Raw genomic sequence first — 24,248 nt, 5'->3', positions numbered from 1 at the left:
CCCTCTGCCCATCCGCCAAGCTAGCTCTCTTCCTCCCTTCAAGGCCCTGCTGAGAGCTCACCTCCTCCAGGAGGCCTTCCCAGACTGAGCCCCTTCTTTCCTCTCCCCCTCGTCCCCCTCTCCATCCCCCCGTCTTACCTCCTTCCCTTCCCCACAGCACCTGTATATATGTATATATGGTTGTACATATTTACTACTCTATTTATTTATTTATTTATTTATTTATTTATTTTACTTGTACATTTCTATCCTACTTATTTTATTTTGTTGGTATGTTTGGTTCTGTTCTCTGTCTCCCCCTTTTAGACTGTGAGCCCACTGTTGGGTAGGGACTGTCTCTATGTGATGCCAATTTGTACTTCCCAAGCGCTTACTACAGTGCTCTGCACATAGTAAGCGCTCAATAAATACGATTGATTGATTGATTGATTGATTGATTGATCGAATGTGTTTTAGCGCAACTGACTGTGTAGTATGATCTTCATGCTATTTTTGTTTTTATTTTATTCTCATCCATTTTTCGATCCCCTTTTTATTCCAGTTTTATCTGTATCATACTTCCTCCTACTCCACTGATTGTAAATAATGTATCTGTCTGGCTTCCACATTAGATTGTAAACTCTTTCATGGTAAGGACCATGTCTTTTACCTCGACTGCATTCACCCACTGCTTTTCTTTCCTTCCCCATATTTCAGAAATACCAATTATATCAAACCCCTCCTATTTTCCAAAGGATTCACTGCAGAAGACTTGCCCAGGAAGACAAAGATGCTGCTGGGGGTGTCCTTCCCCTGAGATAGCTCTTACCTGGAATGTCCGTGCTGGTCTTTGACTCTGAGTGCAGGGGCTTCTATCTTTTATTTGTCTCCTCTTGGCTGCAGGAATTGCCCTGCTCAGAGTTCCTAAGCAAGGCTGCTGCAAGCTGGAATCTTGTCTCCTCACCCACAAGGTAGTTTGGGAGGGAGGAGGCTCAAGGCAGGACTATTTGCAGGAGTCTCTGGGCCCCTGGGACCACCGTTCCAGAAGTCCCAAGCTCCTTGTTAGAAACAGTGCTCTGCATATAGTAAGCACTCGATAGGTATGATTGACGAATTAAAAAACAAACAAACACTAAGTGCCTGATCTCTGTCCCAGCTCCTCTGGGCTATAATGGAGGGATTCAGATGCCTTTTCCTGGTCCCCATCCAGGCTACCCATCAGACCACTGTTTGTTGATTGCAGGTGGGGCTCTGGATGTAATGAGATTTGATGTCAAGTGCCTAATACAGTATACTTCATACAGTAGACAATAAATAGCAATGATGATTATGATGATAAGGATGATGTCAATGGCAACCGATAATCTCCATAACCTTCTTATCATAGAAGAGACATAAGCACACTTTGGACAGGGAATATGTCGATTTATTGTTATAATGTACTCTCCCAAGCGCTTAGTACAGTGCTTTGCACACAGTAAGCGATCAATAAATACTATTGAATGAATGAATGAATTAGATCATCATTATCTTCATGATCATCATCATTAAGTGTAGTTTTTTGTTTTTCCGGCCTTTATTAAGAAGCAGCACGGCTTAGAAGCAGAAGCACGGGCTCAGGAGTCAGGGGTTGTGGGTTCTGATCCCAGCTCCACCACTTACCAACTGGGTGACTTTGGGCCAATCACTTCACTTCTCTGTGCCTCATTTACCTCATCTGTAAAATGGGGATTAAGACTGTGAGCCCCACGTGGGACAACCTAATTACCTTGTATCTACCCCAGCGCTTAGACCAGTGCTTGGCACACAGTAAGCACTTAACATATACCATCATCACTAAGTGCTTTCTATGTGTCAGACACTGTACTGAGCACTGGGCACTGTGGGCTGCTCTAAGCACTTGGGAAAATAAAACAGAAATGCAAGACACATTCCCTGCCCACAAGGAGTTTATACTCTACCATCTAAGCCATCGCTACATAGCAGCTTCGGGGGGGAATGCTTTCTTATGATGTTATGGCCAGGTGCATTGGAAGAATTAACTCAAGGATAAGAATTGTATTCCAAAACTAGTTTCTATCAAGACAACATAGAATTTGTTGAAAAGACTAAACTAGAATTGGACTACCAAGCCCAACTGGTAACAAATAAAGGGTCAGACAAGCGATCTTCCAAGCTGACATGACTGGCTCTACTTTAAGACAGTAACATCAGGGACTTGAAGTTCTCAAGACAGCCAGATATTCCCGGTACTTGCCAGAATTTAGGTATACTAGCCATGTAAGATGCTTTAATAATGACTAGAAAACCAGAATAGAGGTTCCTCTATGAGTAGAAAGATTACAGGGCTAAAAGTGAGAAGACATGACCCTAGTCCTGACTCTTCTAATGTTTAAATATGTGACCTTGGGTAAGTCACCAAGCCTCTCTGTGCATCGATTTCCCCTTTTGTTAAACCAGGCTAGTAACATCTCCTCCCTATCTTCATGGGGATGGGGTGAAGATAAAGTGAGGTAATATGGAAGAAAGCCCATTCAACTCTTCGAAAGATGCTGTGCACATCCTGAATATTATCATCTTCTAGACTCTAAAATCCATGTGGATGGGGAATATGTCTACCAAATCTCTTTCAAGCACTTAGTACAGTGCTTTGCTCTACAAATACCATTGATTGTGTGATGTTCCACATTGCTTTCAGAGGAGATTGGCTCCAGATTTGTACCAGGAAATTATGCAGATGGCACATCCTGTTTTAGCCACTGTGGAGGCACAGTATCACTTCTGCCCTGCTCTCTAAGGGGCTGATGAGCCAGGGGCAACCGAGGTGTTTCACCTTCATCTGCCCCAGGACTTTACGTCCCTCAGCAAAACCATCCCAGCTAACAGGAGAACTCAAACTGCTTCACCCTCTCATTCTCTCATTAGGCAATGCCTCTGGCTAGTGCTCCCCCAAAATGGGTATTCTGTGAAATCTCCCCACTGCACCTGCAGAGGCATGGGAAGCATCCAGAAGGCTGGGGGAGCGATGTTGCTAACCTACCCTCTCAGGGTTCAGCAGTGGGTTAGGGAAGAGAGCTAATTGCTTCAATAACCTCCCCAAAATGAGGTAATGGGCTCATGCCCAGACAGATTTCACAGGTACCCCTCTTTATAGAAAAGAGACAATAACATATTTTCTCTCTCTATAAAAGTACCCAGGTCCCAGTCTTTATTCGCATTGAGCAGGGAGTACATAATCAGAATGCAACCCCCTTTGTGAGACAGGGATTATATCTGGTTTAGTACAGTGCTTGGAACATACTAAGTGTTTAGCAGATACCATGATAATAGGCAATTAACATTTCAATCAATCATGTTCATTGAATGTTTACTGTGTGAAGAATACTGTATTAAGTGCTTGGGAGAGTACAATGTATCAGAGTTGGTAGACATTTTTCCTTCCTACAAGGAGCTTCTGGTCTAGAGGGAGAGACAGATATTAACATAAATTATAGATGTGTACATAAGTACTATGGGGAAGACGATGAGGTGAATATGAAGTGTTTACTGTGAGCCCGTTGCTGGGTAGGGACGGTGAGAAGCAGCGTGGCCCAGTGGAAAGAGCCCGTGCTTTGGAGTCAGAGGTCTTGGGTTCAAATCCCGGCTCCGTGAATTGTCAGCTGTGTGACTTTGGGCAAGTCATTTAACTTCTCTGTGCTTCAGTTCCCTCATTTGTAAAATGGGGATTAAGATTGTGAGCCCCACGTGGTACAACCTGATCGCCTTGTATCCCCCCAGCGCTTAGAACAGTGCTTTGCACATAGTAAGTGCTTATTAAGTACCATCATTATTATTATTATCATTGCCATTATCAACAGCAGCTCACAGATTTCGCACAATGAGAGTTTACAGTGCTCTGCACACAGTAAGTGCTCAACAAATACAACTGAATGACTAATGAAAGTGTACAAATCCAAAGGCATAGGCAACACAGAAGGGAGAGGGAGCAGGGGAAATGAGGGCTTAGTCAGGGAAGGCCTCTTGGAGGAGATGTGATTTTAATAAGGCGTTGAAGGTGGGGAGGAGAGTGATTGTTTCTTGGATATAAAGAGGGAGCGATTTCCAGGCCAGAGGCAGGATGTGGGCAATGGGTCGGAGGTGAGATGCACAAGATCGAAGTACGGTGAGTAGGTTGGTGTTGGACGAGCAAAGTGAATATACTGGGTTCTAGTAGGAAATCAGCAAGGTAGGAGAGGAGGTAACAAGGTAATTAAGTGCTTTAAAGCTAATGGAAAGAAGGTTCCATTTGATAAGGAGGTGGATGGACAACTACTGGAGGTTCTTGCGGAATGGAGAAATTCAAATTGAACAGTTTTTTTTAGAAATATGTCCCAGGCAGCCAAGCAGAGTATTGAGTGGAGTGAGGAAAGACAAGGGAGTACTTAACAAAATACTGGTTTAAGTACAGATTAGCCTTTTCCGATAACTTAATCTGGGTGACCCCAATACTAGCAACATCCACTTATTTTTTTCTCCCTGTGGAAAGCCTTTTGCATAACTTCTTCTGTGATTTGAACCCATGACACTCTTCAGTTTGGAGCAAGGAAGCAAAGAGAGAGCTGCCTTTGGCTCATTTCCATTTTTCCCTGGCCTTCTAACCTCCCCTAAGAGTCAGTACTTTGCAGGAATAGGCTGAGCTCCAGCCAGTGTCATCATCAAGTGAATAGGCTCCTCCAAGAGTGAATGACAGAGAATAGAAACCCACCTTTCATTTTTGTGTGAGGGCCTGATCATGTGTCTGTCCATGGGTCTGCACTGGGAATCCGGAGACATGGGTTCTGGTGCCGGTTCTGCCTCCTGAGATTATGCCATCACTAAGGATCTTTCTGACCTAAAAAAACAACCGAGGATGATCTGCAAGGTAGACAGATCCAGCAGGTATCCTGAAATTAATTCGTTATCGTGATCAATGAGCAGTGCAAGGCAACCACCTGCGAAGCTACGACATTACAACATAGCATAGACACTGTGTCTTTGTCACTTTGGCCGCAAATCAAACCTGCTCATTTCCTAAAAAACCTTTTATAGCACAAGCAACAAGAGTGTGCGAGTGGCACGGCACAAACCGCTAGCACTAAAATTAACTCCTCTACACACGTTTAAAGTCCTGGAGTCTCAGGACCTAGGACTCAATAGGAGACTCCATCCACCACCAAGCAGACGATAATGATGGTGACTGGGGACGGCCAGTGCACTTGACCCAAACAAGAATGGATTTGGACAAATGTGTTCCGTTCTCAAAAATCGTGATCGGTCTCACTCAAAGAGGATTCATGACTCAAAATCTTGTTCCATCAGATCCTGCTTCCTTCCAGAATCACAGTCTTTGCATGAAGACAGTTTTCCCTCTGAACACATTTCTCAGAGCCTCTTTCATGTCTTTGTTCCTCAGGCTGTAGATGAAGGGGTTCAGCATGGGGGTGACCACCGTGTACATCACGGAGGCTATCGAGCCCTTCCATGATGCTTGGGTAGATACAGGGCTGAGGTAGACCCCTAAACTAGTGCCATAGAATAAGGAGACCCCTGATAGATGTGAGCAACAGGTGTTGAAGGCTTTATATCTTCCTTTGGCAGATGGGACTCTCATTATGGTGGTAATGATGGGGGTATAAGAGAAAACGATACCCACAACGGGAATAATACCCAATATAACAGTCAGCACATACAGCAATACATCATTGATCAAAGTGTCTGTGCAGAAAAGCTTTAGGACCCGGTTAGGCTCACAGAAAAAGTGAAGGATTTCATTGTCTGTACAGAAAGATAGCGGAACCACCAATAAGGTGTGAACCAGGGCATCAAGGCCACTGACACTCCAGGACCCAGCAACCATCAGGGCACAGAGCCGTGGGTTCATGATGGTGGTGTAGTGGAGGGGGTGGCATATAGCCACGTAGCGATCACAAGCCATCCCAATGAGGAGGAAATGGTCTAGACCTACAAAGAAAAGGAAAAAAAAACATTTGGGCCAGGCAGCCAGCATAGGATATGGATTTATCTTGGGTCTGGAGATTGGCCAACATCTTGGGGATCATGGTAGATAATAGTCAGGCATCGGCCAGGGAGAGATTGATGAGGAAGAAATACATGGGGGTGTGCAGGTGCGGGTCGGAGCCGACGGCCAGGACGATGAGCAGGTTCCCCAGGGCCCCAAGCAGGTACATCCAGAGGAACAGCCCGAAGAAGAGCTGCCACTGCTCCACCCAGTCAAACAGTCCCAGGAGGAGGAATATCGGGATGCTGGTTTGGTTCCCCTTCGCCATGGGGCCAGAGAATCTGCTGGGAGAGACATGGAAGGAGAATGAGGTGACAGATCAATCACATCCTGGTACTGCCTGAACCTACATTCTATGCAGTTTAACGTGTGTGTGTGTGTGCGTGTGTGTGTGTGTGTGTGTGTGTGTGTGTGTATTGGTGGGGAGGGAGGTTAACATGGGCAGAGTAAACAGTGGAGAGGCCCCGTCACTCGACTTCAGACTGCCCCAGCTCTATTGAACAGGTGGTTAGGAGGCCTTGGGTCTGGCTGGAGATCTCGTTCATCTGAAATTCTCCCACTCCCACTCTCCCGCCTTCCTGGGGTCCTGGGTCTGCCCTTCCTGGGCCTGAGTGTGTGCCAGCACAGGGTGAAGCGGATTCACTCGATAACATTGATTGAGTGCTTACTGTGTGCAGAGCACTGTACTAAGCACTTGGAAATGCAATTCCGCCCTACCCCCAGGCATAGCACTGGGCTCTCCCAGTCTGGCTGCTCCGCATTCTCCATGGAACGCCCCATCAGAGATTCAGAGCCCATCATCAGTGGCCCCTCAGGTTTCTCCTCACCCGACTGAAAAATCCCAGTTTCTTCAGACACTCCACTCCCAGACTTTCTTCCCCATTACTGTATTCTCCAGGGCCCTCTCCAAATCCAGGATAAGAACTCGGTCACTGAGAATCATGTGTGATTTCTCTTGTTCTTTCTATGATGTCCAATCCCCTAAATACCATTCATCCTGGTAGGGAAGTAACGTGGCTTTGTGCAAAGAGCACGGACCTGGGAGTCAGAGGTCATGAGTTCTAATCCTGGCTCCACCACTTGTCAAATGTGTGACTTTGGGCAAGTCACTTAACTTCTCTGTGCCTCAGTTACCTCATCTGTAAAATGGAGATTAAGACTGTGAGCCTCACTTGGGACAACCTGATAACCTTGTAACTACCCCAGTGCTCAGAACAGTGCTTTCCACATAGTAAGTGCTTCCTTCCTTTCCCCCTCCTCTCCATCCCCCCGACTTACCTCCTTCCCCTCCCCACAGCACCTGTATATATGTATATATGTTCGGACATATTTATTACTCTATTTATTTTATTAGTACATATTCTATTTATTTTATTTTGTTAATATGTTTTGTTTCGTTGTCTGTCTCCCCCTTCTAGACTGTGAGCCCACTGTTGGGTAGGGACCGTCTCTATGTGTTGTCAACTTGTACTTTCCAAGCGCTTAGTACAGTGCCCTGCACACAGTAAGTGCTTAATAAATACGATTGAATGAATGAATCATCATTATTATTGTTATTATCATGGCAAGTCACAACTTCTCTGTGCCTCAGTTCCTTCATCTGTAAAATGGGGATAAATACTGTGAGCCCCACGTGGGACAACCTGATAACCTTGTATCTACCCCAGTGCTTAGAACAGTGCTTTGCACATAGTAAGCGCTTATCAAATCCCATCATTATAATTATTGTTATTATTGCCATTATGAACAACAACTCACAGATTTCACAGAATCTGGCACATAATAAGTGCTTAATAAATGCCATCGTTTATTATTCTTATTATTCCAGGTAGCCATGAAGGAATTTTGTTTGGTTACCTGCTTTTTTTTTTGGTTCTTACCTGGGCTTATAAAAGGGTGCTTTTGAACACCTTCCTGGCTTCAAGTAAGTCACTCCTTTTTTTTTAACCCCCCCGTCAGCTTTTTCCTCACTAAGGTCTATGTTTTGTATTTTTTTTTAGAAATTCAATAGCCCATGATTGCTCCTTTGTGGATTTCTTCCCCAGCAAGAATGTCAAATGCTCACAAGTAATGATCACTATGGCAGAGCAATTCTTCTATCTCCTGCACTAGGTCCAGCACACGATTCATAATACAATTCAATGTGTAATTTTTTCATGTTGGTTCTAAGACTAACTGCCCCAGAATAGAGTCATTTACCCTATCTAAAAACTCTAATTTCAATTCCTCCTTCCCTAATCTCCAATGATCTTTCTATCTCCTTTGCTGGTGAAACTGAAAGCATCAGATCTAACATGCCCAAGACCCACCTTCAACCTCCATGATGCTCTTCTATCTCTCCTTCCACCCTCTCCTTCTTCCCAGATTTCAAGAGAAAGTCTCCCACAGCCTTTCCAAATCTGTACCACTCTCTTGCCTCTCCCCCAACTGATTTATTTCTCACTCCCTTTCCCTTGCCCAGAATTCATTCTCCCTTCAACTCTCCCCAGCTTCATAGCTCTCCTGAAATCCCTCTTCCTCCAGGAATCATGTTGTCCTCTTCCTCAATCATGTTGTCCCTGATTGGGGCCCACCATCCCAGCTCATGCCTTCTTAGCATAAACCTAAGGGTTTATTAACTCACACGCAGCTTTCACTAACTTTCATCAGCACTATGTACTTGAAGAACCCCGCATGAAGGAAAACTCACATTATAGTACTTCCATTATGTTCATCACTTCCTATACTGCATCTCATCTTATCCAGAGAAGATGTGTGTTTTGGGATGACTGTTCCCTAATTCTTTCAAAAACTGTGTTCTATCCAAAACGTATAGTGAAGACGTGTTTTAGCACAACTGACGGTATAGTATGATTTTCATCTTATTTTTGTTTTCATTTTATTCTCATCCATTTTTCCATTCCCTTCTTATTCCAGTTTTATCTGTATCATCCTTCATCCTACTCCACTGATTGTAAATAATGTATCTGCCTGGCTTCCACAGTAGATTGTAAACTCTTTTATGGAAAGGACCATGTCTTTTACCTCTATTGCATTCAGCAACTGCTTTTCTTTGCTTCCCCATATTTCACAAATACCAATTATATCAAACTCCTCCTATTTTCCAAATAATTCACTGCAGGAGACTTGCCCAGGGAGCCAAAGATACTGCTGGGGCTGTCCTTCTCCTGAGGTAGCTCTTACCTGGAATGTCTGTGTCGGCCTCTGACTCTGAGGGCAGGGGCTTCTGTCTTTTATTTGTCTCCTCTTGGCTGCAAGAATTGCCCTGCTCAGAGTTCCTAAGCAAGGCTGTTGCAATATGGAATCATGTCTCCTCGCCCACAAGGTAGTGTGGGAGGGAATGGGCTCGAGGCAAGACTATTTGCAGGAGTCTCTGGGCCCCTGGGACACCGTTCTACAAGTCCCAGGCTCCTTGTTAGAAACTGTGCTCTGCATATAGTAAGCACTCGATAGGTATGATTGATGAATTTAAAAACAAACAAACACTAAGTGCCTGATCTCTGTCCCAGCTCCTCTGGGTTATAATGGAGGGATTCAGATGTCTTATCCTGGTCCCTATCCAGGCTCCCCATCAGACCGCTGTTTGTTGATTGCAGGTTGGGCTCTGGATGTGATGAGATTTGATGTCAAGTGCCTAATACAGAATACTTCATACAGTAGACAATAAATAGCAGTGATGATTCTGATGATAAGGATGATATCAATGGCAACCGATAATCTCCACAACCTTCTTGTCAGAGAAGAGACATAAGCTCACGTGGACAGGGAATATGTCCATTTATTGTTATATTGTACTCTCCCAAGCGCTTAGCAATGTGATTTGCACACAGTAAGCAATCAATAAATACTATTGAATGAATGAATGAATTTAGATTATCATCGTCTTCATGATCGTCATGATTATGGTTTTTGTTTTGTTTTTCGGGTCTTTATTAAGAAGCAGCGTGACTTAGTGGCAAGAGCCCGGGCTCCGGAGAAAAGGTTGTGCGTTCTGATCCCAGCTCCACCACTTACCAACAGGGTGACTTTGGGCCAATCACTTAACTTCTCTGTGCCTCTGTTCCCTCACCTGTAAAATGGGGATTAAGACTGTGAGCCCCACGTGGGACAATCTGATTACCTTGTATCTACTCCAGTGCTTTGAACAGTGCTTGGCACACAGTAAGCACTTGACAAATACCATCATCATTAAGAGCTTACTATGTGTCAGACATTGTACTAAGCACTGGGCACTGTGATCTGTTCTAAGCACTTGGGAAAATAAAACAGAAACGCAAGACACATTCCCTGCCCACAAGGAGTTTATACTCTACCATCTAAGCCATCGCTAAATAGCAGCTTCTCAATGAATGCTTTCTAATGATGGTAATGTCATGTGCATGGGAAGAACTTACTCAAGGAAAAGAATTGTATTCCAAAACTAGTTTCCATCAAGACAACATAGAATTTGTTGAAAAGACTAAACTAGAATTGGACTACCAAGCCCAACTGTTAACAAATAAAGGTTCAGACAAGCTATCTTCCAAGCTGACATGACTGGCTATACTTTTAGGTAGTAACATCAGGGACTTGAAGTTCTCAAGAAAGCCAGATGTTCCCAGTACTTGCCAGAATTTGGACATACTAGCGATGTAAGATGCTTTACTAATGACTAGAAAACCAGAATAGAGGTTCCTCTATGAGTAGAAAGATTACAAGGCTAAAAGTGAGAAGATATGACTCCTCACCTTGGGCTTCAAGGCTCTCCATCACCTCGCCCACTCCTACCTCACCTCCCTTCTCTCCTTCTACTGCCCAGCCCGCACCCTCCGCTCCTCCGCTGCTAATCTCCTCAACGTACCTCGTTCGCGCCTGTCCCGCCATCGTCCCCCGGCCCACGTCAACCCCCGGGCCTGGAATGCCCTCCCTCTGCCCATCCACCAAGCTAGCTCTCTTCCTCCCTTCAACGTCCTGCTGAGAGCTCACCTCCTGCAGGAGGCCTTCCCAGACTGAGCCCCTTCCTTCCTCTCCCCCTCGTCCCCCTCTCCATCCCCCCCAACTTACCTCCTTCCCTTCCCCACAGCACCTGTATATATGTACATATGGTTGTACATATTTATTACTCTATTTATTTATTTGTTTTACTTGTACATATCTATCCTATTTATTTTATTTTGTTAGTATGTTTGGTTTTGTTCTCTGTCTCCCCCTTTTAGACTGTGAGCCCACTGTTGGGTAGGGACTGTCTCTATATGTTGCCTATTTGTACTTCCCAAGCGCTTAGTACAGTGCTCTGCACATAGTAAGCGCTCAATAAATACAATTGATGATGATGATGATGATGATATGACCCTAGTCCTGGCTCTTCTACTGTTTAAATGTGTGACATTGGGTAAGTCACTGAGCCTCTCTGTGCCACAAGTTCCCCTTTTGTTAAACTAGGCTAGTAACCTCTCCTCCCTAACTCCATGGAGATGGGGTGAAGATAAAATGAGGTAATATGGAATAAATCACATTCACCTTCTTGAAAGATGCTGTGCACATCCAGAATATTATCATCTTCTAGACTCTAAACTCCATGTGGATAGGGAATATGTCTACCAAATCTCTTTCAAGCACTTAGTACAGTTCTTTGTTCTATAAATATCTTTGATTGATTGCTTGATAGTGTGATGTTCCACATCGCTTTAAGAGGAGATTGGTTCCAGATTTGTACCAGGAAATTATGCAGATGACACATTATGTTGTAGCCACTGCGGAGGCACACTATCACCTCTGTCCTGCTCCCTATGGGGCTGATGAGTCAGGGGCAACCAAGGTGTTTCGCCATCATATACCCCAGGACTTTACTTCCCTCAGCAAAACCATCCCAGCTAACAGGAGAACTCAAACCGCTTCACCCTCTCATTCTCTCATTAGGCAATACCTCTGGCTAGTGCTCCCCGAAAATGGGTATTCTGTGAAACCTCCCTCCTGCATCCCCAGAGGCACAGAGAGCATCCAGAAGGCTGGGGAAGGGTTGTTGTTAACCTACCCTCTCGGGGTTCAGCAGTGAGTTAGGGAAGAGAGCAAATTGCTTCAATAACCTCCCCAAAATGAGGTAATGGGCTCATGCCTAGACAGATTTCACAGATACCCCTCTTCATAGAAAAAAGACAAAAACATATTTTCTCTCTCTATAAAAGTACCCAAGTCCTAGTCTTCATTCTCCTTTAGCAAGGAGTACATAAGCAGAATGCAACCCCGTTTGCGGCACAGGGACTGTATCTGATTTGATTAAATTGTATATACCCGAGGTCTTAGGACAGTGCTTGGAACAGAGTAAGTGCTTAGCAAATACCATGATTATACCCAATTAACATTTCAATCAATTAATCACATTTATTGAGTGTTTACTGTGTGCAGAATACTGTATTAAGCGCTTGGGAGAGTACAATATAACAGAGTTGGTAGACACTTTTCCTGTCTACAAGGAGATTATGGTCTAGAGGGGGATACAGATATTAACATAAATTATAGATGTGTCCATAAGTACTATGGGGAAGAGGGTGAAGTGAATATCAAATGTTTACTGTTACCCCGCTGTTGAGGAGAGACCATCTCTATATGTTGCCGATTTGTACTTCCCAAGCTCTTAGTACAGTGCTCTGCACACAGTAAGTGCTCTATAAATACAACTGAATGACTAATGAAAGTGCACAAATCCAAAGGCATAGGCAACACAGAAGGGAGAGGGAGCAGGGGACATGAGGGCTTAGTCAGGGAAGGCCTCTTGGAGGAGATGTGATTTTAATAAGGCTTTGAAGGTGGGGAGGAGAGTGATTGTTTCTTGGATATGAAGGGGGAGCGAGTTCCAGGCCAGAGGCAGGATGTGGGCAAGGAGTCGGTGGTGAGATAGACAAGATCCAACTACAGTCAGCCGATTGGTGTTGGACGAGCAAAATGAACGTGCTGGGTTGTAGTAGGAAATCAACAAGGTAAGAGAGGAGGGAACAAGGTAATTTAGTGTTTTAAAGCTAAAGGAAAGGAGTTTCCATTTGATACGGAGGTGGAAGGACAACTACTGGAGGTTCTTGAGGAATGCAGAAATGTAAATTGAACGTTTTTTAAAAAAATATGTTCCAGGCAGCCGAGCAGAGTATTGAGTGGAGTGAGGAAAAAGAAGAGAGCACTTAACAAATTATTGGTTTAAGTGCAGATTAGCCTTTTCCGATAACGTTATCTGGGTGACCCCAATACTAGCAACATCCACTTATTTTTTTTCTCCTTGTGGAAAGCCTTTTGCATAACTTCTTCTGTGACCTCAACCCATGGCACTCTTCAGTTTGGAACAAGGAGGCAAAGAGAGAGCTGCCTTTGGCTTGTTTACATTTTTGCCTGGCCTTCTAACGTCCCCTTGGAGCCAGTTCTTCGCCGGAATAGGCTGAGCTCCAGCCAGTGTCATCATCAAGTGAATAGGCTCCTCCAAGAGTGAATGACAGAGAATAGAAACCCACCTTTCATTTTTGTGTGAGGGCCTGATCGTGTGTCTGTCCATGGGCCTGCTCTGGGAATCCGGAGACATGGGTTGTGGTACCAGTTCTTCCTCCTGGGATAATGCCATCACTAAGGATCTTTCTGACCTGAAAAAGCAACCCAGGGTGATCTGCAAGGTAGACAGATCCAGCAGGTATCCTGAAATTAGTTGGTTATCGTGATCAATGAGCCATGCAAGGCAACCACCTGCAAAGCTATGACATTACAACATAACATAGGCACTATGTCCTCGTCACCTTGGCCATAAATTGAACCTGCTCATTTCCAAAAAAACATTTTGGAGCACAAGCAACAAGAGTGTGTGAGTGGCACGGCACAAACCACTAGCACTAAAATTAACTCCCTCTTCACAGGTTTAAAGTCCTGAAGGCTCAGGAACTAGGACTCAATAGGAGACTCCATCCACCACCAAGCAGATGATGACAATGGTGACTGGGAAAGGCTAGTGCACTTGACCCTAACAAGAGTGGATTTTGACAAATGGGATCTGTTCTCAAAAATGGTGATCAATCTCACTCAAAGAGGATTCATGACTAAAAGCTTGTTCCATCAGATCCTGCTTCCTTCCAGGATGAAGCAGAATGAATCACAGTCTTTACATGAAGACAGTTTTCCCTCTGAACACATTTCTCAGAGCCTTTTTCATGTCTTTGTTCCTCAGGCTGTAGATGAAGGGGTTCAGCATAGGGGTGACCACCGTGTACATCACGGAGGCTATTGAGCCCTTCCGTGATGCTTTGGTAGATACGGGGCTGAGGTAGACCCCAAAACCAGTGCCGTAGAATAAGGAGACCCCTGATAGATGTGAGCAACAGGTGTTGAAAGCTTTATATCTTCCTTTGGCTGATGGGACTCTCAGTATGGTGGTTATGATGCGAGTGTAAGAGAAAATGATACCCACAAAGGGAAAAATAGCCAATATAACAGTCACCACATAGAGCAATACATCATTGATCAGAGTGTCTGTGCAGGAAAGCTTTAGGACCCGATTAGGCTCACAGAAGAAGTGAAGGATTTCATTGTCTGTACAGAAAGATAACGGAACCACCAATAATGTGTGAACCAGGGCATCAAGGCTACTGACACTCCAGGACCCAGCAACCATCAGGGCACAGAGCCGTGGGTTCATGATGGTGGTGTAGTGGAGGGGGTGGCATATAGCCACGTAGCGATCATAAGCCATGCCAGTGAGGAGGAAATGGTCTAGACCTACAAAGAGAATGAAAAAACACATTTGGGCCAGGCAGCCAGCGTAGGATATGGATTTATCTTGGGTCAGGAGGTTGGCCAACATCTTGGGGATCGTGTTAGATAATAGACAGGCATCGGCCAGGGAAAGGTTGATGAGGAAGAAATACATGGGGGTGTGCAGGTGCGGGTCGGAGCCGATGGCCAGGACGATGAGCAGGTTCCCCAGGACCCCAAGCAGGTACATGCAGAGGAACAGCCCGAAGAAGAGCTGCCGCTGCTCCACCCAGTCGAACAGTCCCAGGAGGAGGAATTCCGAGATGCTGGTTTGGTTCTCCTTTGCCATGGGGCCAGAGAATCTGCTGGGAGAGACATGGCAGGAGAATGAGATGACAGATCCATCACATCCTGATTCTGCCTCAACCTAGATTCTAGGTGGTTTAATGTGGGGAGGCGGCGGGGGGGTTAACATGGGCAGAGTAAACAGTGGAGAGACCCCATCACTCGACTTCAGACCACCCCAGCTCTATTGGACAGGTGGTTAGGAGTCCTGGGGTCTGGCTGGAGATCTCGTTCATCTGAAAGGTTCCCACTCCCACTCTCCAACCTTCCTGGGGTCCTGGATGTGCCCTTCCTTGGCCTGTGTTTGTGCAAGCACAGGGTGAAGCAGATTCATTCAATAGTGTTTATTAAGCACTTACTGTGTGCAGAGCACTGTACTAAGCACTTGGAAATGCAATTCCACCCTACCCCCAGGCATAGCACTGGGCTCTCCCAGTCTGGCTGCTCCCCACTGTCCATGGAACGCCCCATCAGAGACTCAAAGCCCATCATCAGTGGCCCCTCAGGCTTCTCCTCAACAGACTGAAAAATCCCAGTTTCTTCAGACACTCCACTCCCAGACTTTCTTCCCCATCACTGTTCTCTCCTGGGCCTTCTCCAAATCCAGGATAAGAACTTGGTCACTGAGAATCATGTGTGATATCTCTTGTTCTTCCCATGATGTCCAATCCCCTAAATACCATTCATCCCGGTAGAGAAGTAGCGTGGCTTTGTGGAAAAAGCACAGATTTGGGAGTCAGAGGTCATGAGTTCAAATCCTGGCTCCACCACTTGTCAACTGTGTGACTTTGGGCAGTCCATTTAACTTGTCTGTGCCTCTGTTCCCTCGTCTGTAAAATGGGGAATAAGACTGTGAGCCCCACGTGGGACAACCTGATAACCTTGTATCTACCCCAGTGCTTAGAATAGTGCTTTCCACATAGTAAGTGCTTTGTTCCTCTCAATCAATCAATCAATCATATTTATTGAGCGCTTACTGTGTGCAGAGCACTGTACTAAGCACTTGGGAAGTACAAGTTGGAAACATATAGAGACAGTCCCTAATACCAATAATAATAATAATGACATTTGTTAAGCGCTTACTATGTGCAAAGCACTGTTCTAAGCACTGGGGGATACAAGGCGATCAGGTTGTCCCATGTGGGGCTCACAGTCAATCCCCATTTTACAGATGAGGTAACTGAGGCTCAGAGAAGTTAAGTGACTTGCCCAAGGTCACACAGCAGACATGGCGGAGCTGGGATTCGAACCCATGACCTCTGGCTCCAAAGCACGTGCTCTTACCACTGAGCCACACTGCTTCCCTACCCAACAGTGAGCTCACAGTCTAAAAGGGGGAGACAGAGAACAAAACCAAACATACTAACAAAATAAAATAAATAGTATAGATATGAACAAGTAAAATAAATAAATAAATAGAGTAATAAATATGTACAAACATATATACATATATACAGGTGCTGTGGGGAAGGGAAGGAGGTAAGATGGGGGGGAAGGAGAGGGGGACGAGGTGGAGAGGAAGGAAGGGCTCAGTCTGGGAAGGCCTCCTGAAGGAGGTGAGCTCTCAGTAGGGCCTTGAAGGGAGGAAGAGAGCTAGTTTGGCGGATGGGCAGAGGGAGGGCATTCCAGGCTGGGGGGATGACGTGGGCCTGGGGTCGATGGCGGGACAGGCGAGATCGAGGTACAGTGAGGAGATTAGCGGCAGAGGAGCGGAGGGTGCGGGGTGGACTGGAGAAGGAGAGAAGGGAGGTGAGGTAGGAGGGGGCGGGGTGATGGAGAGCCTTGAAGCCGAGTGTGAGGATTTTTTGCCCGATGCGTAGGTTGACTGGTAGCCACTGGAGATTTTTGAGGAGGGGAGTAACATGCCCAGAACGTTTCTGGACAAAGACAATCCAGGCAGCAGCATGAAGTATGGATTGAAGTGGGGAGAGACACGAGGATGGGAGATCAGAGAGAAGGCTGATGCAGTAGTCTATATGGGATAGGTTGAGAGATTGAATGAGCAGGGTTTCCCCTCCTCCCCCTCCCCATCCCCCCGCCTTACCTCCTTCCCCTCCCCACAGCACCTGTATATATATATATATATAAAGGTTCATACATACTTATTACTCTATTTTACTTATACATAATCTATTTATTTTATTTTGTTAATACGTTTTGTTTTGTTGTCTGTCTCCCCCTTCTAGACTGTGAGCCCACTTTTGGGTAGGGACCGTCTCTATGTGTTGCCAACTTGTACTTCCCAAGCACATACTACAGTGCTCTGCACACAGTAAGCGCTCAATAAATATGATTGAATGAATGAATAAATGAATCATCATTATTATTCCTATTATTGCCATTATCAACAACAGCTCACAGATTTCACAGAATCTGGCACATAATAAGCGCTTAATAAATACCATCATTTATTATTCTTATTGTTCCAGTTAGCCAGGAAGGAATTTTGTTTGATTACCTGCTTTTTTTTGGTTCTTACCTGGGCTTATAAAAGGGTGCTTTTTAACACCTTCCTGGCTTCGAGTTAAGTCACTCGTTTTTCTTTTTTTTAGCTCCCCCTGTCAGCTTTTTCCTCACTAAGGTATATTTAGTAAATTTTTTTTAGAAATTCAATAGCCCATGATTGTTAGTTTGTGGATTTCTTCCCCAGTGAGAATGTCAAATGCTGTCAAGCCATGATCACTATGGTAGAGCGATTCTTCCATCGGCTTTGTTGGGTAGGGACCGTCTCTATGTGTTGCCAACTTGTACTTCCCAAGAACTTAAAACAGGGCTCTGCACAAAATAAGCTCTCAATAAATACGATGGAATGAATGAATGAATGAATGAATGAATGAATGCGATTTAGCACAACTGACTGTATAGTATGATCTTCATCCTATTTTTGCTTTCATTTTATTCTCATCCATTTTTCCATCCCTTTTTATTCCAGTTTTATGTGTGTCATCCTTCCTCCTACTCCACTGAATGTAAATAATGTATCTGCCTGGCTTCCACATTAGATTGTAAACTCTTTCATGGTAAGGACCATGTCTTTTACCTCTATTTCATTCAGCAACTGCTTTTCTTTGCTTCCCCATATTTCACAAATACCAATTATATCAAACTCCTCCTATTTTCCAAATAATTCACCACAGGAGACTTGCCCAGAGAGCCAAAGATACTGCTGGGGCTGTCCTTCTCCTGAGGTAGCTCTTACCTGGACTGTCCGTGCCGGCCTCTTACTCTGAGTGCACGGGCTTCTGTCTTTTGTCTCCTCTTTGCTGCAAGAATTGCCCTGCTCAGAGTTCCTAAGCAAGGCTGTTGCAATCTGGAATCATGTCTCCGTGCCCACAAGGTAGTGTGGGAGGAACAGGGCTCGAGGAAAGACTATTTGCAGGAGTCTCTGGGCCCCTGGGACACCGTTCCACAAGTCCCAAGCTCCTTGTTAGAAACAGTGCTCTGCATATAGTAAGCACTCAATAGGTATGATTGATGAATTTAAAAACAAACAAACACTAAGTGCCTGATCTCTGTCCCAGTTCCTCTGGGCTATAATGGAGGGATTCAGATGCCTTTTCCTTGTCCCCATCCAGGCTACCCATCAGACGACTGTTTGTTGATTGCAGGTGGGGCTCTGGATGTAATGAGATTTGATGTCAAGTGCCTAATACAGTATACTTCATACAGTAGACAATAAAAAGCAATGATGATTATGATGATAAGGATGATGTCAATGGCAACCGATAATCTCCATAACCTTCTTATCAGAGAAGAGACATAAGCACACTGTGGGCAGGGAATATGTCCATTTATTGTTATACTGTACTCTCTCAAGCGCTTAGTGCAGTGCTTTGCACACAGTAATCGATCAATAAATGCTATTGAATGAATGAATGAATTAGATCATCATTATCTTCATGATCATCATCATTAAGTTTTGTTTCTTGTTTTTCCAGCCTTTATTAAAAAGCAGCACAGCTTAGCAGCAGGAGCACGGGCTCAGGAGTCAGGGGTTGTGGGTTCTGATCTCAGTTCCACCACTTACCAACTGGGTGACTTGGGCCAATCACTTCACTTCTCTGTGCCTCAGTTACCTCATCTGTAAAATGGGGATTAAGACTGTGAGCCCCACGTGGGACAACATGATTACCTTGTATCTACACCAGCGCTTAGACCAGTGCTTGGCACACAGTAAGCGCTTAACAAATACCATCATCATTTAGTGCTTACTATGTGTCAGATACTGTACTGAGCATTGGGCACTGTGGGCTGCTCTAAGCACTTGGGAAAATAAAACAGAAACGCAAGACACATTCCTGGCCCACAATGAGTTTATACTCTACCATCTAAGCCATCGCTACATAGCAGCTTCGGGAATGAATGCTTTCTTATGATGTTAAGGCCAGGTTTATTGGAAGAATTAACTCAAGGAAAAGAATTGCATTCCAAAACTAGTTTCCATCAAGACAACATAGAATTTGTTGAAAAGACTAAACTAGAATTGGACTACCAACCCCAACTGGTAACAAATAAAGGGTCAGACAAGCTATCTTCCAAGCTGACATGACTGGCTCTACTTTAAGACAGTAACATCAGGGACTTGAAGTTCTCAAGACAGCCAGATATTCCCGGTACTTGCCAGAATTTAGGTATACTAGTGATGTCAGATGCTTTACTAATGACTAGAAAACCAGAATAGAGGTTCCTCTATGAGTAGAAAGATTACAAGGCTAAAAGTGAGAAGACATGACCCTAGTCCTGGCTCTTCTAATGTTTAAATATGTGACCTTGGGTAAGTCACCAAGCCTCTCTGTGCATCGATTTCCCCTTTTGTTAAACTAGGCTAGTAACATCTCCTCCCTATCTTCATGGGCATGAGGTGAAGATAAAGTGAGGTAATATGGAAGAAAGCCCATTCAACCCTTCGAAAGATGCTGTGCACATCCTGAATATAATCATCTTCTAGATTCTAAAATCCATGTGGATGGGGAATATGTCTACCAAATCACTTTCAAGCACTTAGTACAGTGCTTTGCTCTACAACTACCATTGATTGCTTGATTGTGTGATGTTCCACATCGTTTTCAGAGGAGATTGGCTCCAGAGTTGGACCAGGAAATTATGCAGATGGCACATCCTGTTTCAGCCACTGTGGAGGCACAGTAACACTTCTGCCCTGCTCTCTATGGGGCTGATGAGCCGGGGCAACTGAGGTGTTTCACCTTCCTCTGCCCCAGGACTTTATTTCCCTCAGCAAAACCATCCCAGCTAACAGGAGAACTCAAACTGCTTCACCCTCTCATTCTCTCATTAGGCAATACCTCTGGCTAGTGTTCCCCAGAAATGGGTATTCTGTGAAATCTTCCCCCTGCACCCGCAGAGGCACGGGAAGCATCCAGATGCCTGGGGGAGCGATGTTGCTAACCTACCCTCTCAGGGTTCAGCAGTGGGTTAGTGAAGAGAGCAAGTTGCTTCAATAAACCCCCCAAAACGAGGTAATGGGCTCATGCCCTGACAGATTTCACAGATACCCCTCTTTATAGAAAAGAGACAAAAACATATTTTCTCTATATATAAAAGTACCCAGGTCCCAGTCTTTATTCTCATTAAGCAGGGAGTACATAATCAGAATACAACCCCCTTTGTGAGACAGGGAGTGTATCTGGCTTAGTACAGTGCTTGGAACATAGTAAGTGCTTAGCAGATACCATGATTATAGGCAATTAACATTTCAATCAATCAAACATATTTATTGAGTGTTTACTGTGTGCAGAATACTGTATTAAGTGCTTGGGAGAGTACAATATATCAGAGTTGGTAGACACGTTTCCTGCCTACAAGGAGCCTCTGGTCTAGAGGGGGAGACAGATATTAACATAAATTATAGATGTGTACATACGTTCTATGGGGAAGAGGATGAGGTGAATATGAAGTGTTTACTGTGAGCCCGTTGCTTGGTAGGGTCGCTGAGAAGCAGCGTGGCTCAGTGGAAAGAGCCCGAGCTTTGGAGTAAGAGGTCATTGGTTCAAATCCTGCCTCTGCCAATTGTCAGCTGTGTGCCTTTGGGCAAGGCATTTAACTTCTCTGTGCTTCTGTTCCCTCATTTGTAAAATGGGGATTAAGATTGTGAGCCCCACGTGGTACAACCTGATCACCTTGTATCCCCCCAACGCTTAGAATAGTGCTTTGCACATAGACCTGATCACCTTGTATCCCCCCAGCGCTTAGAACAGTGCTTTGCACGTAGTAAGTGCTTAACAAATACCATCATTATCATTGTTATTATTATCTCTATATGTTGCCAATTTGTACTTCCCAAGCACTTAGTACAGTCCTCTGCACACAGTAAGTGCTCAATAAATACAACTGAATGACTAATGAAAGTGTACAAATCCAAAGGCATAGGCAACACAGAAGGGAGAGGGAGCAGGGGAAATGAGGGCTTAGTCAGGGAAGGCCTCTTGGAGGAGATGTGATTTTAATAAGGCTTTGAAGGTGGGGAGGAGAGTGATTGTTTCTTGGATATGAAGAGGGAGCGAATTCCAGGCCAGAGGCAGGATGTGGGCAATGGGCCAGAGGTGAGATAGACAAGATCGAAGTACGGTGAGTAGGTTGGTGTTGGATGAACAAAGTGAACATGCTGGGTTGTAGTAGGAAATCAGCAAGGTAAGAGAGGAGGGAAAGGTAATTTAGTGCTTTTAAGCTAATGGAAAGGAGTTTCCGTTTAATACGGAGGTGGATGGACAACTACTGGAGGTTCTTTAGGAATGGAGAAATATAAATTGAACAGTTTGTTTTAGAAATACATCCCAGGCAGCCGAGCAGAGTATTGAGTGGAGTGAGGAAAGACAAGGGAGCACTTAACAAAATACTGGTTTAAGCACAGATTAGCCTTTTCCAATAACTTAATCTGGGTGACCCCAATACTAGCAACATCCACTTATTTTTTTTCTCCCTGTGGAAATCCTTTTGCATAACTTCTTCTGTGATCTCAACCCATGAAACTCTACAGTTTGGAGCAAGGAGGCTAAGAGAGAGCTGCCTTGGCTCATTTCCATTTTTCCGTGGCCTTCTAACCTCCCCTTGGAGCCAGTTCTTCTCCGGAATAGGCCGAGCTCCAGCCAGTGTCATCATCAAGTGAATAGGCTCCTCCAAGAGTGAATGACAGAGAATAGAAACCCACCTTTTATTTTTGTGTGAGGGCCTGATCGCGTGTCTGTCCGTGGGTCTGTTATGGGAATCCGGAGACATGGGTTCTGGTGCCGGTTCTGCCTCCTGGGATTATGCCATCACTAAGGATCTTTCTGACCTCAAAAAACAACCGAGGGTGATCTGCAAGGTATACAGATCAAGCCGGTATCCTGAAATTAGTTTGTTATCATCATCATCATCATCAATCGTATTTATTTTACTATGTGCAGAGCACTGTACTAAACGCTTGGGAAGTACAAATTGGCAACATATAGAGACAGTCCCTACCCAGCAGTGGGCTCACAGTCTAAAAGGGGGAGACAGAGAACAAAAACCAAACATACTAACAAAATAAAATAAATAGAATAGATATGTACAAGTAGAATAAATAAATAGAGTAATTAGTATGTACAAACATATATACATATATACAGTGCTGTGGGGAAGGGAAGGAGGTAAGATGGGGGGGATGGAGAGGGGGACGAGGGGGAGCCAATCAATGAGCTCACGATTGAGCTCGTGATCAATGAGCCATGCAAGGCAACCAACTGCGAAGCTACAACATTACAGCATAGCATAGGCAATGTGTCTTGTCACTTTGGCCATAAAGCGAACCTGCTCATTTCCAAAAAAACCTTTTTGACCACAAGCAACAAGAGTGTGTGAGTGGCACGGCACAAACTGCTAGCACTAAAATTAACTCCTCTACACAGGTTTAAAGCCCTGAAGACTCAGGCCCGAGGACTCAATAGGAGACTCCATCCACCAACAAGCAGATGATAACGATGGTGACTGGGGACGGTCAGTGCACTTGACCCTAACAAGAATGGATTTTGACAAATGCATTCTGTTCTCAGAAATGGTGATCAGTCTCACTCAAAAAGGATTCAAGACTCAAAAGCTTGTTCCATCAGATCCTGCTTCCTTCCAGGATGCAGCAAAGTGAATCACAGTCTTTGCATGAAGAACGTTTTCCCTCTGAACACATTTCTCAGAGCCTCTTTCATGTCTTTGTTCCTCAGGCTGTAGATGAAGGGGTTCAGCGTTGGGGTGACCACCGTGTACATCACGGAGGCTATCGAGCCCTTCCATGATGCTTGGGTAGATACGGGGCTGAGGTAGACCCCTAAACCAGTGCCGTAGCATAAGGAGACCCCTGATAGATGTAAGCAACAGGTGTTGAAGGCTTTATATCTTCCTTTGGCTGATGCGACTCTCAGTATGGTGGTTATGATGCGGGTGTAAGAGAAAACGATACCCACAAAGGGAATAATACCCAATATAACAGTCAACACATACAGCAATACATCACTGATCAAAGTGTCTGTGCAGGAAAGCTTCAGGACCCGATTAGGCTCACAGAAAAAGTGAAGGATTTCATTGTCTGTACAGAAAGATAGCGGAACCACCAATAATGTGTGAACGAGGGCATCAAGGCCACTGACACTCCAGGACCCAGCAACCATCAGGGCACAGAGCCGTGGGTTCATGATGGTGGTGTAGTGGAGGGGGTGGCATATAGCCAGGTAGCGATCACAAGCCATCCCGATGAGGAGGAAATGGTCTAGACCAAAAAAAAGAAGGAAAAAACACATTTGGGCCAGGCAGCCAGCGTAGGTTATGGATTTATCTTGGGTATGGAGGTTGGCCAACATCTTGGGGATCATGGTAGATAATAGACAGGCGTCGGCCAAGGAGAGGTTGATGAGGAAGAAATACATGGGGGTGTGCAGGTGCGGGTCGGAGCCGACGGCCAGGACGATGAGCAGGTTCCCCAGGACCCCAAGCAGGTGCATCCAGAGGAACAGCCCGAAGAAGAGGTGCCACTGCTCCACCCAGTCAAACAGTCCCAGGAGGAGGAATATCGGGATGCTGGTTTGGTTCCCCTTCGCCATGGGGCCAGAGAATCTCCTGGGACAGACATGGCAGGAGAATGAGATGACAGATCAATCACTTCCTGGTTCTGCCTCAACCTACATTCTATGCGGTTTAATGTGTGTGTGTGTGTGTGTGT

At 44.9% G+C, this 24,248-nt stretch overlaps 2 protein-coding genes and 1 pseudogene across 2 annotated transcripts; all 3 read right to left on the bottom strand.

Annotated features, from left to right (window-relative positions):
* Nucleotides 1-2,175: 2,175 nt before the first annotated feature.
* On the bottom strand, nt 2,176-6,110 carry LOC119923755 (annotated as a pseudogene).
* Nucleotides 6,111-14,126: 8,016 nt separating this feature from the next.
* LOC119923754 (olfactory receptor 7A17-like) lies at nt 14,127-15,065 on the bottom strand. Its single transcript, XM_038743018.1, has one exon. The coding sequence runs from the start codon at nt 15,063-15,065 to the stop codon at nt 14,127-14,129; it is 939 nt and encodes a 312-aa protein (XP_038598946.1).
* Nucleotides 15,066-23,253: 8,188 nt separating this feature from the next.
* LOC119923750 (olfactory receptor 7A10-like) lies at nt 23,254-23,961 on the bottom strand (the record flags this gene model as incomplete). Its single annotated transcript, XM_038743016.1, has 1 exon — nt 23,254-23,961. A coding segment is annotated over one exon (708 nt), but the record flags the coding sequence as incomplete, so codon positions are not given.
* Nucleotides 23,962-24,248: the final 287 nt, after the last annotated feature.

The sequence above is a fragment of the Tachyglossus aculeatus genome, unplaced genomic scaffold, assembly GCF_015852505.1.
Source record: "Tachyglossus aculeatus isolate mTacAcu1 unplaced genomic scaffold, mTacAcu1.pri scaffold_240_arrow_ctg1, whole genome shotgun sequence".
NCBI lineage: Eukaryota > Metazoa > Chordata > Mammalia > Monotremata > Tachyglossidae > Tachyglossus > Tachyglossus aculeatus.
Note: the sequence above shows the minus strand (reverse complement) of the source record. Positions and strands in the feature narration are given on the sequence as shown.